Consider the following 16,645-nt stretch of genomic DNA (forward strand, 5'->3'; position numbering starts at 1 on the left):
CAGAGGAGGGAAGCTAATTTATGTTTTCTGTAGCAAGGCTGCTTACACAATAGTACAATTGCACTGCAATAAACAGTGCTAAACTAGCTCCCAGTGTGCATTATGCTTGTGTGTGCGCCATGTGTAGCATTATATGATCTAATCCTGGCAGGGTTGACTGTCAGTATTATCCAGATCAACCGTCCGAGAGTGCTGATTGATAAACGGTCCCAGTAGGCTGCTCTGTCAGGACATTTGACAGACAGGCCGTTCTCTCAAAGCCTCAATGAACTAAGAGTGGGCACAGAGCTGAACAACCTTTTTGAATGAGCATCTGGCCAGCTGACACTTGTGTGTGTGCAAGGGACTTTTGCATGTGTTGCAAAGGGATTTTCTCATACATGCACACGGGTTAAAGGGAGCAGAATTGAGTTTTTAACACATGCACGCACACACATACACAGATGTGCAATACATTAGTTATGAGGACATTGACATACTGTACACACACACACACACACACACACACACACACACACACACACACACACACACACACACAGAGTTTACTGTCATTATTGTTGTCATTTTACTGATGTTGTGGAAGAAGCAGGTTTTACCTTAAGGGCAGGGAATGCTTTATACAAACAAAAGAGCATGTTGTTTTGTCGGAAGATTAAAGGGTTTAGATGTGTTCCAAATGGCCAAACTTGAAGAGTGGGGGGAAAAAAAATACTGTAGTAATAGAAAGGGCAAGCCTTACAAATGTGGATTATGCTTTTGGACAGTCTCTCGTCAAAGGCATTCAAATTAAACACAATTAGTTGTATAGAGATGTTGTGTGTCCTTGTATGACCATGAAGTAGGTGTGTTGTTGTTGAATTGTCTGAAATGACCCCGCCTTGAACTGTCCATTACATTTTAGTATCAACAAATTGTTGTAGAGTTGTTTGCCCTTGTACCTTTGGGGACAGGTCAGTCAGATTTAAGCCAGGATTATTTGTTCTTTATCACTTTAGTATTACCTTTTATCTCTGATAATCCCTGGAAGGGTTTAAATTTAGAAAATAGGTTTGACACAGCTGTCTGTTGATGGAGACAAAGCCTTACAGTGGTAAGGTAAATACCAAAAATGGGCATTAGAAGGTTACATCTGTTTGGGCTGTGGGGATTAAAGGCACTTTAACAAAAAAGGGAAAAAAAATAACCTACAGTATTAGGACTGAGATTTTGCTCCCGGAGGCACAGTCCCTGGCAAAGCTGATATGATTGAACAAGCAATTCAATTCTAGCTGTCGGTTTTCGATTGTTTGTTTGCAGCAGTGACCATCGATTTCACATTATTTTTAAGTTCTCTTTTTAACTGTCGTCTAATATTGGGGATGCTGAATCGGGAAATATTAGTTTTTTTAGGAATAAGCTAAATCTGGGAAAGGATCGTTGGATTTTGTTTTCTGAAGGTGCTTTGGAACGCAAAGAATATATTTGGGGATTTTTAACACCCGTTTTGGCAAGACGAAAAAGGACTTCCTTTGGCGGGATAACGTGTAAACATGATTTCTTCAAAGCTGCTCTTCCGTCGTACCGTCAGTGATTCTGATTTGAGGGCTATAAAAGAGACTCGAAGGCGAAAGAAGTCCGGTGGCGAGCTTTTTCAGAAGGGGTACAGGGTGAGGCAGGGTCATCGTCAACAGGAGGAAAGGCAGACAGGATTCTATCATTCAGTGCAGACTTATATGCGCGTCATCTCATACTGGGGTAAGGGTTTAAGTGTCAGTGTGTATGTCCATAAAATGTATCTATAAGTTATTTATCCAGATGATGTAGTTGTTTCTTGTTTGGAGCTGGATGGTCTTTGAAAGATATTTGGCATATGGTGTATGGCCACTGTTTTATATTTATATTTGCAGGTTGTATACTGATTGTAGAGGAATATAGATCACCTTTTTTCACATGAACTAGATACAGATGCGACACGCACGTTACATGGCATCATTCGTGTTATGTAAAAAGACAATGAGGCAGGTGTCGCATTGTTCTATAATCCCTAAGCGAGCTGCTTTTGAATGTGACGGAGGCTCATATAAACTAGGCCACAAGATGTTCCTCCTAACTTGTTTATGTGCATTAATAATTCCAACACATCATCTAGAATAAAGTTTCTACTTTTTTGTGTCATCTCCTTGTGTCTCACTGAATACATGTTGCAAGTGGTGTAGAAAAACATTTAAGGCATACTATCTGTATGTAAAACTATTTTACAAAACACCCAACTCATGGATACATGAATATTAATCTAATGTGAGAATATCATTAGTTGTACTGCATCCATTAAATGTGCTAATCTTCCTCTCTTTGTGTCTATGTCGTTCTCTCTTTCTTACAGGCTTAAGATTTCTAAGAGCACTACGATTGATACAGTTTTCGGAAATACTTCAGTTTTTGAACATCTTGAAAACAAGGTAATAATAAACCTTTCCTTATTCATTCACAAGAAACATATTCACCTAGTATCCTTACTGTGAAGCAGAAGCTACATTATGTTTGTAACAGTGAGTCCCGGAAATGTTAAATACTGTTTATAATGTGGCATTTTCAGAATACAGTATGTCTGAGTCAGAACTTAAATGTGTATTAAACTACATGTCTCATGCATATTTCATGCGGTATCATAATTATTTGTTAAGGTTAATAATAAATACATGTATTGTGATACTTTGTCACACTGTATGAAATATACCGTATTAAGCATTTTGTCCCATTCTATAATTCATTGAGCTTATGTTAGCATTAATCCTTCATCAATTTGATCAAATATCTCAACTGTCCTGGCTGTAGGTTATTTTTAGTCACAACAGCTTAGCTCATGAATCTCTGTTTTTCTGTCCTTATGATCTGACGTTTTTGAGAGTTTTGTGTTTCTTCCTCTTCTACCCAGCAATTCCATCAAGCTGGTAAACCTGTGTTCCATCTTCATCAGCACATGGCTCACAGCGGCAGGATTCATACATTTGGTAAGGGGATGGATGTGAGGTTTAGTTATTAGGGAGCCAGTAAGGGAGGTAACTAAACATTTGCTAAACAACTATATGACATAGAGACCTTTTCAAAATATTATAGTATATCGTGTTTAAGAATTGGCCAATTTCAAACTGAATTTAAATAAATTATATTGTGATTACTTTTTTCACATCTTGCTATTAGGGATATTCACATTTTGTCCCTCAATATCCCTTCCAAGAAAATAGTTAACGTTTTCTGCCAATAGCTAGGAATGATCCAATGCCAGTGTTCTGTTTTCACAAATAAATTAAAAATATGTTCACCTCACCAGAATCATTGGCTTTGCTCATTTTTATGTAAAGTAACACATGGCTAGAAATGGCTTTGGCACTGAGACTTTATAGACTGTTTGCAATGACTAAATAACTCATAGTAGAATCACTACATTTTATAATGACTTTGATGAGGGGAGTGTATTTCTGTGGGTTAGCCCGTTATGCTTGATAAGGTAAGTATAGATGCTGATGCTGATCGATGCATCCCAAGAATTAAGTACAAAATAAAGGAAGGTTAATTATGGCCATCTGTCTGAAGGTAAACAACTACCAATTCATGCGTAAATAATTCAAGAGTGGAAGGTACCACAATACTTTTATAACACAGATATAGTAAGAGAAGTATTAGGAATATAATTACATGTGTTTTCTTGGTGATTTAAGACTCAAGGAACTGCAATTTCCAAATGTTTAGTTTGACTTTGATTGTCCCCCCGCTCCCCCTGTTTTCTGTAACTATCCACTGTCAAACTTCACATTTAGGCAACATACCATGAGAATAATCATAAAAGCAACACATATTGTGTGTAGTGTCACATATTTTTTCAAGATTCTATGGTATACATTGTGTATTTGTAGCTCTGCTCAACGACTCAGTAAAGCATCACACTGTTTGACCACTAGATGGTAGTCTTTGCCCAATATATAACAAATATACTGTGTGACTCTTGGAGCTGGATTTAATCAGACTTGATTAAAGAGTTTTGCTGTGTAAAACACTGTTTACAAATGAGTGGTTAGAGTCATGTCTAATCATCATTCCCTCCCTTTCCTGTCTACATTTTAGGTTGAAAACTCAGGGGATCCCTGGGAAAACTTCCAGAATTCTCAAGTACTTTCCTATTGGGAATGTGTCTATTTGCTGATGGTGACGATGTCTACAGTGGGCTATGGGGACGTCTATGCAAAAACCACCTTGGGGCGCCTGTTTATGGTCTTCTTCATCCTGGGTGGTTTGGTAAAATCACGCTTTTCTTTCTCCTTTACCCCCTTTTGCTCCTTCAAAATCCTGCCTGTCCCCATCACTAGACTGTTCAAAAACTGTTGATGAATGATGAAAATTATATATTAATGAAACATTTCTATGGAATACTTTTTATTACTTATGATATGATGTATGTTATGATATTTTAGCAGTGCTGTTTTAAAAAACTGTTAGAACTATGTTGCCTGAACCATTAAATGTAATTTTGTATCCTTCGTATAGCCTACTGTATCTCGTCTACTGTAGTTACAGTACTATGTGCTCCTACGTCCCTCCCCTTATGTGTCACTCCTGTATTTGTTTGATAAGAGTGTATGTTTTTGTCTGATAATGTTGTTACTGTTCTCTTAAAAGCAGTTGCGGTATCAGGACACCCCTCCTCCTGTGTCTCTTCCCAAAATTCCAACAAACACAGGGGCAGGGAGATGAGGCTTAGGCCAACCTGACTGTTACCATAGCAACAGCAGCTTTAAAATCCCCCCCTCGCTCACCTTCCTCTTATCTAGCATCCTATTGGATTACAACTAGTGCAGTGACTTAAAAACAATAAGCATTCATGGGTGTACACACCTGTAAGCACTCACACACGCATACTGTAGACCCCGCCTCCTCTTCCTTCTCTTAGAAAATGGAGGATCTAACTAAATCACAGTTACTGTGCTATGCATTTAGACAGCTGTCGCTATGCACTGATGACCTGCAGCTGTGTGGATGTGTACCGTGCTGTGGCCATGGTAATAGGTTGTGTGTTTTTCTCAGTGCTGAGAGCTCTGGAAGTCTTTAGGCTAGTACCTCAGCCTGCTCCCTATCAGCAGCAGTGGCTAAATAATGACTTCAGGCTGGAGATCTTTTAAAGCCAGGGATCATATTAAACTCACGTCATTTTACTTATTCCGGCTGATGTAGAGATTCAGTTTCCTAGCATGAGTTAAGTATGTATTTACAGGTAAAGGGCAACTATTTGATTCTTATTGTAGATTTTAGCATAGTGCTAGTGAGGACTCCCATTGTTAGTCGGTGAACTTAAACACCACTCTGTGCTAGGATAACCGGCTGTGGAACTTTGCAAAATGCATCCAGCTCATTTTCCAGCCCAACAAATGAGTCTTAATGTGTTTTGCAGCTGTGGACCATCAGGTGGGCCTATTCAAATCAACCTGCCAAATAATCTGTGTTTGTTGGACAAAACATGGCACATAGGTTTAAATTCTCCCTTTTTAAAACTCTGCTATTCAGAAAAGTATTGGGTATCACAGACTGACTATTGAAAAGCTGTGACAAAATTCAAACTAATCAAGCCTGTTACTAAACATTTACCTTTAAAATGGGGGCTATTTTTTTTAAATAACAGGAAAGTTTAGCAAGTCTCTACAAGCAAGAGAGCTTTTAACTTAATTGTAATAGCAAAGCAGTATTTAACCCCCTTCAGAAATCTGGATTAATTCACCAGTTTCCCCACAACCCAACCTGCGGCGTAAAAGTCTCTTTTTTAGTCTCTTCTTCTTTCTTTTATCTTCTCCTTAGGCCATGTTTGCCAGCTACGTCCCTGAAATCATAGAGTTAATAGGAAACCGAAAGAAATATGGTGGTTCCTATAGTGCGGTTAATGGGAGAAAGTAAGTATTCCAGATGGTTCTGCTGTTTTTTCTGTGTGCGGTAGAACCCTCTCTGCATGCCTTTTTCTTTTTTCTGTTCCATGCATGTAGGCCATGTTTGCTCGCTACGTGCCAGAAATTGCTGCTCTCATCCTTAATCGGAAGAAATACGGAGGGAGTTATAACTCAACACGAGGCAGAAAGTAAGTTGAAATGCAGACAAGGTGTGGTTGTGTGACTTAAGTGCACCCCCTCAAAGTTTATAGTTACAGGGGATTATATTTTTTTTGAACAACAGTAAACTTAGTTTAAAACGTTAAGTCACACTGCGTGACTGGAGACCTTGGCCATTAGGACTCACATGTCCATGCCCCCTTATTCTGTCTCTTTTAATCTCTCTCTGTCTCCTTCTTTCTCTCTCTACCTTGCTCTATAACTCTTCCTCTATCTCTCCTTTACTCAGAGCTCTCCTGAATTCATTTGTGTGCTGTTCATTTTCTTTCGTTTTCCTCCTTGACACATCCTCTATTTTGGAAAATAGAGCTTTCATGACTACTTTAGACCTTGAGTATACTAACCTGTGGTTCTTCTATATAGCATATCGGCTCACTCTGTGTTGTTCATTAATGAAACAGTCTTGCCTATAGTGAATAATTAGTATACAATACATCAAATTGGAAAAAAATAGTCATGAAACCCCTACTATCCACTTCCAAAGGATTTTTTTTAAGATTTAAGAAAATAGAAAAATGTAAACATCTGCAAGTGCATTATTATTGGTGGTCTTTTTAAGCATCATCAATCTCAATGGCCATTGCAGGATATTATTTATTCTCTTGTTTCATTTTGCTTGAGTTTTGTTTTTGCATTTTTTCCGTCAAATAATTTTCTTTATTTGCATCATTTCTGGCATGTTCTCTACGACCTGCAGTCATGTGGCTTTTTTCATTACTGAAAACTCCATGAAAAAGCCTCTTCATGTTGTCTGTCACCGCTATCCCATCGCATCATCAATGCTTGACATGACTCTGGCCCTGATCTTCAGTCAGCTCCCACACCCTGAATGCTGGAAGCCTCGCTCCCAGTGGAGGCTCTCAATTGCTTTTGGCTTGCTTTTCCTGCTTGGTTATTGGTGCTCGCCTGGTTCTCGTGTTTGTGTGGTGGTGGAGTTTGTCTCCAAAAGCTTTTGTAATTTATGTATATGTCTAATTGGCCTCTCACTGCAGAGGTTCGAGTGCACTGTGATATATGTTTGACACTGTGGTCATTGCACCAAAGGGCTTATCGTCCAGTACTGTTCTCCTCCCATTGTGGCTCAAACCTTACTAATTTCAGCAAACAGATATATTTAATCCAAAAGTGTCTAGAACAGGGAGGGTGGACTTCTTCGTTTTCCTTCTTCTCTTCTCATCTCATTTTCTTTTATGGCACTTTTCTTTCTTACTGTTTCTCTTTTTCAATCTTACTCTGATTGGTTCCAGTCACTCTATTCAGCGGGGCATATTCTAGCAAGTCAGCAGTTGGAAAAAAAGGCCTTTGTTCGTTAATGTTTGCCTGTCATTGAGATAAGATTGATGAAATGTTATGTTTGGCCAGTGACCTCAGCCCAGACTCACAGATGGGTGTTGAGAGAAGCCCTTGTCAAAGCTGAGGATAGTTTCTCCCACACACTTTATTTTCTCTTTCCGCACCCCTTTCAAATTCTCTCTCAGCTTGGACATACAGTGCAAACATATGGTAACAATCAGAAGATACCCACCAAACACACAGGCTAAGAGTGCCACAAGGCTCTTTGCATAATCATTTAGATATGTATGCTTTTGGTGTTTACACGATAGGACCTGACAGATAGACAGAACTGCTTTGTCATGTGGCTTTAGGATTGCCATCGGGGTTCAGTTATTTAGCAGCTGTCAGCCCAAAGAAAAAGTCTATCATGGAAATGAGATTAGGAGATTACAAGTATCCGACTGATTACAGAGCTCACAAACAATGAGGTCATTACACATTGCGAACTATTTTAAATGTAACCCTTATTTCATCTCACTGCCTGGCCGCTGTCATTTGAAGCAGGCCTTTAAGGGTATTTGGAAGTGAGAGAGACTCGCATTGGATCCATGCTAAATGTCTGTTTCTCGTAGTGTTGCTTATATAACTCTGTGCAGTGTAGCATACACCAGTGACAGCACTCAGCCTGCTTATGCTGATACAATAATGACAAGTGTTGCATACTGTTGGCGCCCACTGCAATCGGGACTCTGTGGTTTCCATTATGGCTCTATGGTTTCCATTAGCATCGACTTCAATAGAGGGGTTGGCATGGAAACTAGCTTCAACCCTGGCTGAACTCTGACATCTACTTTTGAATGTCCTCTGTAAGGGATAGCAACTTAAGGCCAGCAGGCCTAGAGACTCTGACACTATCGGGCTTGAACACACGCTCGCTTAAGGCTGATATCTGCATACTATTACACTGTAAAGTCAGAGTGCATTTATATATATACATGCACACTTCTTGAAGAGGAATAATTGTATACATTGAAACACTTTGACGATGTTTCTTTCAGTGTCTTTCATCACTTACCTAAGGATTAGAGCAGTACCACTTGAGTGACCTCTGTTGCTGATGTTTGAGCTCTCTGTTTGTTCGTTCTGTATTCAGTGTTTCCCCAATGACATCCTGGGATGTTACCCGACTGCATGTTTTATGTGCACGCTCTGAAAAGCCCTTTGCATTTAATGTGATTGTGTGTAAAACTGATGTTAAGTTTTTGGGTTGATGTGCTTGGTTTTCCTTGGTTTTGTTATTTAAAGTATGTCTATAGTTTTAAAAAGACCAATACAATCAGTTGAACCAGATGGGAGGTATTTTTTAGGGGTGTCAGCAAATACCGATATAATTTAGTATTCCAATATTATATTTTTATAAAGAAATTAATTATTGGCAAAAATGTATGGCAGACAGTTGTTCATTTTGTGTTGCGTTACACACATACAGTACATATACTTTAATAGGAGGTCGCAAAAGTAAACTTATTTTTCTCAGATTTTACGCATATGGTGGTGTGTCCCAAAATTGAAATGAGTGCTTATAGTATCACAAAATATTGCATATATTGAATCATAATCCCCTGTGTTTATATATATATATATATATTGGACAGCTATAGCTTTGCCAATACAGCCCTAGTAGTTTGTTCATGAAGCAATTATTAATAGTTAAATCGTATTATATATCCTTTTCTTATATCCTAATAAACTGTGATGTCATTGTCCTATTTTATGCAACTATTGGCTAGTTGAAAGAAGGAAACTTGGCCAACCTAAATTATGTCTTTCAAGTGATGCATGATATCACAAGAATATTTTTTGTCTTAAACTACTGAGCCTCAAATACGTGGCTTGATCATGGAAAGAAAAAAAAGGATCAGAGAAAGAAACAATGGTAATTACACGAGGAAGAAAGTTTTGCTTTGCTGATAAACCACCAACTAAAACTAGTGTGTATTAGTGTGTATGTGTTTGAAGTTCATCACTTAATGCTGAGCCCACACAAACCAAATAATACGCCACATAACTATGTGTATCCCCACTACCCTTGTGGTAGGGCATCTGGATGATGCGAGTAGGAAAACGTGACTGAGGTTTTTTCATTTTCCGAAATGAGAAACATCTTGTGCCAAGTACTGTCGGCTGCCAACAGACATCTCAGCTCATCAGCTTGTGAGACCACACGGGCCTTTGCTCAATTCTGGCCAAGCGTGCAATCACGGCTGCTCATTAGATTCTCTTAAAGGACAGAGGCGACATCTGCGAAGACCATTATGTCCTGCAACATCCACAAGCTGCCATTCTCTGAATATGTCTGCCATTTTACTTTGCCAATTACACTTTAGTTAGGCCCTATTGGTCCATCTGGTACAGGATAGGGGAACACTGATCTGGACTGTGGCATCTCATAAATATCTGTTTCCTTTAAACCTGCCAAACTAAGTCAGATTTAATAATGTTCTGCAACTTTACACGTCAACTTTTAAAGGCTAATGTGGTAGCCAGAGCCTCCTTATTGTGTAGAATATATCTACTCAGGGAGTATAATAATGGAATTGAAGGAGACAAATCCAGTTTGATCATACGAACTTGAACAAATATGACCACAGTGATTTTTATTTTAGGAAAGAGTAACCAAATACTCTTAGTGTTAACTGCAAAGCTGCCGGGCCTCCAGGCACTCAAAACTAAAGTGGTTCATTTGTCTCCTGGCACATCCTGTTAAGTAGTGGATAAGGCCATTGTCATTACACAGATTGCCATACAGGTCTCCACAGGGTAATTAGGGTGTCTGCCGAGTGTCCACACTACTCCATGTCAATATAAGGCTTTGATTCTACTGAGCGTGTTTGGATTTCTCATTTAAAGGTTTTCCAATAAGATTTTGTGACATTTAACATTAAATCCAAAAGGGTAGCTCAGTTTACCACAGTGAAAATGAAACAGTAAAGTGTTTTAAATCCACTGGCTTAGCAAGATTAAATACTGTTAGATTATAACAATATCTTGGTTGAGTTCAAACCATTTTTAATTCCAATAACTTTTAAAAACTGTGCTACAATAAGATTACCAAAAGCCCTAAGAGGATTAAGAAGGAAAAAAATATATCAAGCAAAACTAATATCTTCATGAACAATGACTAATACATGATGTAGGAATACTACAACGTATTCGTTTTTTCTAGCACTCCAACACATTGTCTGTGATAGGATAAGGGGCGGGACTTCTTTAAGCTTTTTACTGAGCCGACCAGCGAACAAATCAGAGCAAACTGAGTTCTCCTTTCAGACAGAGGGTGAAAAGAAAAGAAAAATAAAGCACATTTTTAACATTAAAGCATGTCACAGTAGATGCACGAAATATGAACCTGAAATTTGCCATAATAGGGCCCCTTTAATACAGTTAGGAATTCAAAGTGAAGACTAAGATGGTGTCCATTCAAACGACCAAAATGAATCTCATATACTGTGATATAACTGTGGAGCTGACCTTTTAAAGTTGATCACTCTGGTCTACGGTGCAGTTAGAGGACACAAAGGGACACAACCTCAACTCCAACATACTTCTAATGTAACTTCCTTACTGCTGGAATCAGCCATGTGCACCGTCTGACAGATCCCTCTGTAATGTGCCACAGTTTTGCCAGGGGACCCGTCAGAAACCCAGTGGTCCTGTTTAGAATTTGTGTCATCCACAGGCCTCCAAATCACTTTGAAAGTTCTAAGTAATGTTCTGAATAAAAGCAAAAACATATTGATGTACATGTCTTTGTCAACATTCATTCAGCTCACAAAGCGGTGGTTTGGCCTAAGGGGCAGTTTTTATATTGAGAACGGATGAGAAGCCAACCACTGTGGGCTGTGTGATTATATCTTAGATTTTCTAAAGTGGCTCAGAGTTGAGTGTTTGATTGCACTTGTTGTGCAGAATATAACCACTTGCCTTACAAGAGGGAAAATATTCACTTTTATGGCAAAAAATATATAATTCAGTTACAGTACTTGTTTGCTTTGAAATGACATTTCTTGACATGTATATAGACTTTTTCAGTCTATATTTGAGTAAGATGTTGGAGTGCTTTGATTTGACTGATGATCTTTGGGAGTCATGCCAGTGTCTGCAGTGATTTATGTTGCCCACTCAAGATGATTTCTTCCCCCCTTCCAGGCATATTGTGGTCTGTGGTCATATTACCCTCGAAAGTGTCTCCAACTTCCTCAAAGACTTCCTACACAAGGACAGGGATGATGTCAATGTTGAAATTGTTTTTCTCCATAAGTAAGTTTCTTATTGCTAACCCTGTGTAGATCAGTGGAACACAATGTCTGAAACAATGCACAGTATGTATTTAAGGTGCACTAACCCCTCTTCTCTATTCTCTGTGTGCTAGTATTTCCCCTAATCTTGAGCTGGAAGCCTTATTCAAACGACATTTTACGCAAGTAGAATTCTACCAAGGATCTGTTCTCAACCCTCACGACCTCGCCAGAGTGAAGGTACAATTGGTGACGGGACTCTTGGAGAGTTGAAATCACAAACAATTATTGTCAAGGAGGTTCAGCTAAAGTGTAGACTACATTTAAATGATTAGGATCCAAATTCCATTAGTCATTTTGCGTTCTTGTTTTAAAGTTTCAGTGGGTAAAGAGAGTGAAGGAAATCAGTGCATGATGGCATTGCAGGGTTTTCAAATGTGTATTTCTTAAATGAATAGAGTCAGAAGAGAATTTAATATTAGTATGAGGCCCTTTGATCAGTATTATGACTAAATAAAACTATAACATATTACGTTAAGTATTGACTGTACTGTTAACATCTGTTTCTTTGGTTCTCCACACAAAGATCGAGTCAGCAGATGCCTGCTTAATCCTAGCCAATAAATACTGTGCAGATCCTGATGCTGAAGATGCCTCCAACATCATGAGGTATTGTTTCCTCTGAACTTGGATATCAGTGGAAAATATGAAGATTGTTTTACATTTTGTCTGTTTTTCTTGCAGGGTTATTTCGATCAAGAACTACCATCCCAAGATCAGAATAATCACACAAATGCTACAGTATCACAATAAGGTAAGACGTTTTGTGACCCTGTGATGTGTTCGGTTCCTTCACCTCATCCTCAACATTTAGATAATTCATTTGGTTAAATCATGTGACATACAAGTGACCACTCACTCAATTGCTCTCTAATCCCTGTACTCCACTAGGACATATAAGATCGAACAATTTTCTATGGACTTTTTTGTTGCTAGTTTTTAAAACAACATATACATGAGTACATCAGACATTGATAGAAAATTGTTTTTGAAATGTTTTTATTTAGAAATGTTGCCAACACAAAATACAGTGAACATGTACTCAGACGAATATTCAATTTGTATTATTAGATATATTTATAGATGATTAGCCGTTACCCCATGATTCCAGTCTTTGTGCTAAGCTAAGCTAATCGGCTATTGGCTATAAGCAGTATATTTGCCATTTCAACATGAGAGTGGTCTGGATCTTTTAATTTAACGCTAACATTCAGCCAGGGAGCAATTCTTTTTTATAAAATATGAGTCATTTACTTGGTTTTCTGTGTCTGTCATGTGATCAGGCCCATCTGCTTAACATTCCGAGCTGGAACTGGAGAGAGGGTGACGATGCGATCTGCCTGGCGGAGCTGAAGGCAGGCTTCATAGCCCAGAGCTGTCTGGCCCAGGGCCTGTCCACCATGCTCGCCAACCTCTTCTCTATGAGGTCCTTCATTGAGGTAACACAGAGGACAAGATTAACTTGCCTTGTCTCAGTCACTTCTTCTGAACAGACCAAAGTAATATGGATGAATGAATTCTGACATTGGGTTTTTGTATATTAGATGATTTATTCAGGAAATGAAGGCAAGGTTATAAGTGGATACTGTAGGTTATTTGCTGACAGATGGACTAGATCTATCAAACACAGATCATTCCCTAGACATTTTTTGACATCTTTGTCCAGAGACAAGACTTCCATTTGAGAGTTTTCAGTCGTTGTGGCACATCATATTTTACTGTGACATTTCATATGGAATCTGTTCAGAGTTTCTGTGGCTCAAAATTGAAGAGGTGCTTGTCTCTATCAAAGAACTGTTCTCTTGTCATAAAGATGATGGATCAGCTTATAATGACCAGGCTGATGTTGTGCGGTGGAACATGTGCAGACCATATTGGGCCGCTATTGGAAGAAAACTGTGTTGCTTTTTTTCCTCCTTTTTTGTATCTTCACATGTGACATTTCCATGCTTGTTTTTTTGTCAGATTGAGGAGGACACATGGCAGAAGTATTACCTAGAAGGGGTGGCTAATGAGATGTACACCGAGTATTTGTCCAGTGCCTTTGTCGGCCTCACCTTCCCAACTATCTGTGAGTAAGTATCACTCTTTCCTCTCTCAGCAAGCCCACTGTCAGTGGTAGGTATAATTCTAAAGTGAAGAAAAAAAGACAGGATGTGAATTTCGAAGGCGTTTGAACACATCAGTCTTTTGCCTGTATACTGCTGTCCTCTACTGTAATTACTGCACTTGTTTTCCAGGCTGTGTTACGTGAAGCTGAAGCTGTTGCTTATTGCCATCGAATACAAGTCGGAGCAGAGAGAGAGCAGGTTTGTTTCTTGCATCTTTCTTCCAATAACATCAGTTATAACTGTGGTAAAAGTGAGCTTGTGTGTGACTCACTTCAAGTGGATTTTCTTATACAATATCTTGTTATTTTCCTCAAATCTTCTTTTTGCCTTAAAAAAACAGTTGATATTCATATTACATTTGATGACATGAAGTTGGTGAATGTCATTTGAATGATAGCATGCCAATATGAGCATCAGCACACGCAAAAACACAAAATAACATTTTAAAATCACTCAGCGAGCACAAGGCACATACCTTTGTGCCGCAAGTCTGATGCCTTTACCCAACCTTGCAGGTATGGAAGAATACATCTAAAATAAACTTGGTTGATATGTAAACTTGGTTACAGAAGTAACCGCTCTGCAACAGCCTTTCTTCGTTTCATTTCGATTACATTGTGTTGTCAATTTAGAGATACATTTGCGCTGCACATTCTAATCATGTCATGTTTTCCCCTTGATGATTAAACTTGATTCTACTGTGTCCCTATTAAGTCTGTATGATAACTACTAACTCTGCATCAGTGTCAGTGTTATCACCAACAACAACAACATGAAGTACTGTTCAGTGATCTCTATTGCCAAATCTCACCCACCCTATCCCATTCGCCTTTGTCAAATGTTTTTTTCTGTGTATTGACAGGTTCCCATGGCAAAAACATGGACATTTTGACATTCTAAGCTAAACACAAACATTAGTCATTTTGAAATAATAGATATTCTAGTTGTGTGCATATTTGAACCTTATTATATTTGAGTGCTTTTTTGTCTTCGGTCTTAATTATTTTTAGCTAGTTAAGTTATTTTAATAGTCTTTTTTTCTTCTTCTGATGACACCAAAATGTGTTATTTTACTACAACATATATTTTCTAGAAAATGTACAGCCACAAAGTTAGATGCCATTTGGTATTACTCACGCCCTTGTAAAAAAAAATCATTGATCTATTTCGAACATGACATAATTAAATTGTGTATCTGTACAGAGTTGTGCTCCATGCCGCTATATTAGGTGTCCCTACTTAAAAGGAAGAGAAACTTTAAAGAAAGTAATTTATCCTACTCTTTTATGTTCATGATAACTGTTTGATTTGAGATGTTTCTTGTTGTTTGCAGAAGCCGAAAGCGGTATGCCCTCTACCTTATCTTACTTCCCAAAGTTCCACCCAATCTCCACCACTTTAAAGCTTCTGACTTTGGAAGTTTCCCCAAGGATATTTTTCCAAACACTATCTCACAGGCTTCTTTTCTTACTCTTTTTTATGGTGTCCTTTGTGCATAATGCACTAACTTCTTTGCAGGCAGAGAGAGGATAGATAAATTGGACATGTTTGTAGAAGTGCCGTTTCTTTGTCTTTGCTGTTGTCGCTGGACCAAGGCCAAACGCTCACCCTCTCCATATGTACCTCTTATTTAATCTTTTCAGTTTTGTCCTTTTCCTAGTTTATTTCTCTCACTTTCAGTTCTTTTTCAATGTTGCTCAGTTTTTTCCCTACTGTATGTTTGCTTTGCCAATATATTTATTCCACTCATGGTGTTCTATAATCAGCACTTTATGGTTGTTAGACCTCAGACGTGGTGTCGATAATCACTGATAATCTTGTTCTCTACATTATGGATTTGATCTTTAAAACATTGGCTAATTATCAGCCATTGCTGTAGGCAGTGGCTGGTATATATCATGTCTGTTTCTTCATGGTTTTAATACACCAGCAACACCTTGCCTTGATGATTTCACACTCCAGGAAGATCATGGAGCTGTACAATTTAGATATCATTGAGTTTATCTAAGATGATATTTAATAATTTCAGGTTAACGTTTTAAAAAGTGCTCTACATTTTCACTTTTGCATTCCATCACCCACTCATGTGTCAGTGCTAAATGTATATCCATCTGTGCATGTCTGTACGTCTGGTTTATATGTGCTAACCTCGAGAGGGAGAGTGTGTGTGAATGTGCATTTCTGTGCGTCTCAGCCACTATGTACAGTCAAGTTGTGCGTCTCTCGAGTAGATGTTCTTAAGTGAGGTCACTTCCTGTCAGTTTGGTGTTTGAGAAACAATCCAACTGCACAGAAGTTACTGCAGCCGTCTGCATCTACGTACCTGTCCTTTTACCTGTAATTATTGTCTTCTTCATGCTGTATGGTAACTGCATGCTATGACACACACATAAGATGTTTGATGCTTGCTTTGTTGCTCACAATATGAGGTTTTGATGTGTTTTAAGCTTTTATTCACTAGTTTGCATCTGAATGTAGAAACATTTCTTGGATAGATACTCCTGTAAAATCTCAGATTGGGGCAGCAATGTTTGTGGAACTATCTTTATATGATCTGTTTCTTTACATTTATTTTCACTAAAAAGCATGCCAGGCCTAATGCCTGTTTACTTCTATGGGGGCCATTCAATCTGAGTGAATGTTGGATGCAATTTTACTTATTTGAAGGAAAAATCTGATCTGCATGCGAGTTGGTCACAACCTGATATGCGTATGGATTCAATTGCTCCCTACATTTTTTATTTTCTCCAATGCAGCCTTTTTCTAGAGC

General features: G+C 38.5%; 1 protein-coding gene across 1 annotated transcript in view; it reads left to right on the plus strand.

Moving 5' to 3' along the window:
- Positions 1–16,645, plus strand: part of LOC117499515 (calcium-activated potassium channel subunit alpha-1-like) — a 125,025-nt gene that overhangs the window by 68,951 nt on the left and 39,429 nt on the right. The window contains exons 6-16 of the mRNA XM_034151930.1: positions 2,366–2,441; positions 2,918–2,993; positions 4,105–4,275; positions 5,827–5,918; positions 11,616–11,726; positions 11,839–11,944; positions 12,291–12,373; positions 12,449–12,518; positions 13,048–13,203; positions 13,730–13,839; positions 14,005–14,073. Of these exons, the coding sequence (XP_034007821.1) occupies positions 2,366–2,441; positions 2,918–2,993; positions 4,105–4,275; positions 5,827–5,918; positions 11,616–11,726; positions 11,839–11,944; positions 12,291–12,373; positions 12,449–12,518; positions 13,048–13,203; positions 13,730–13,839; positions 14,005–14,073 (1,120 nt within the window). The remainder of the gene's footprint in view (positions 1–2,365; positions 2,442–2,917; positions 2,994–4,104; positions 4,276–5,826; positions 5,919–11,615; positions 11,727–11,838; positions 11,945–12,290; positions 12,374–12,448; positions 12,519–13,047; positions 13,204–13,729; positions 13,840–14,004; positions 14,074–16,645) is intronic.

Source organism: Trematomus bernacchii, unplaced genomic scaffold, assembly GCF_902827165.1.
Source record: "Trematomus bernacchii unplaced genomic scaffold, fTreBer1.1, whole genome shotgun sequence".
NCBI lineage: Eukaryota > Metazoa > Chordata > Actinopteri > Perciformes > Nototheniidae > Trematomus > Trematomus bernacchii.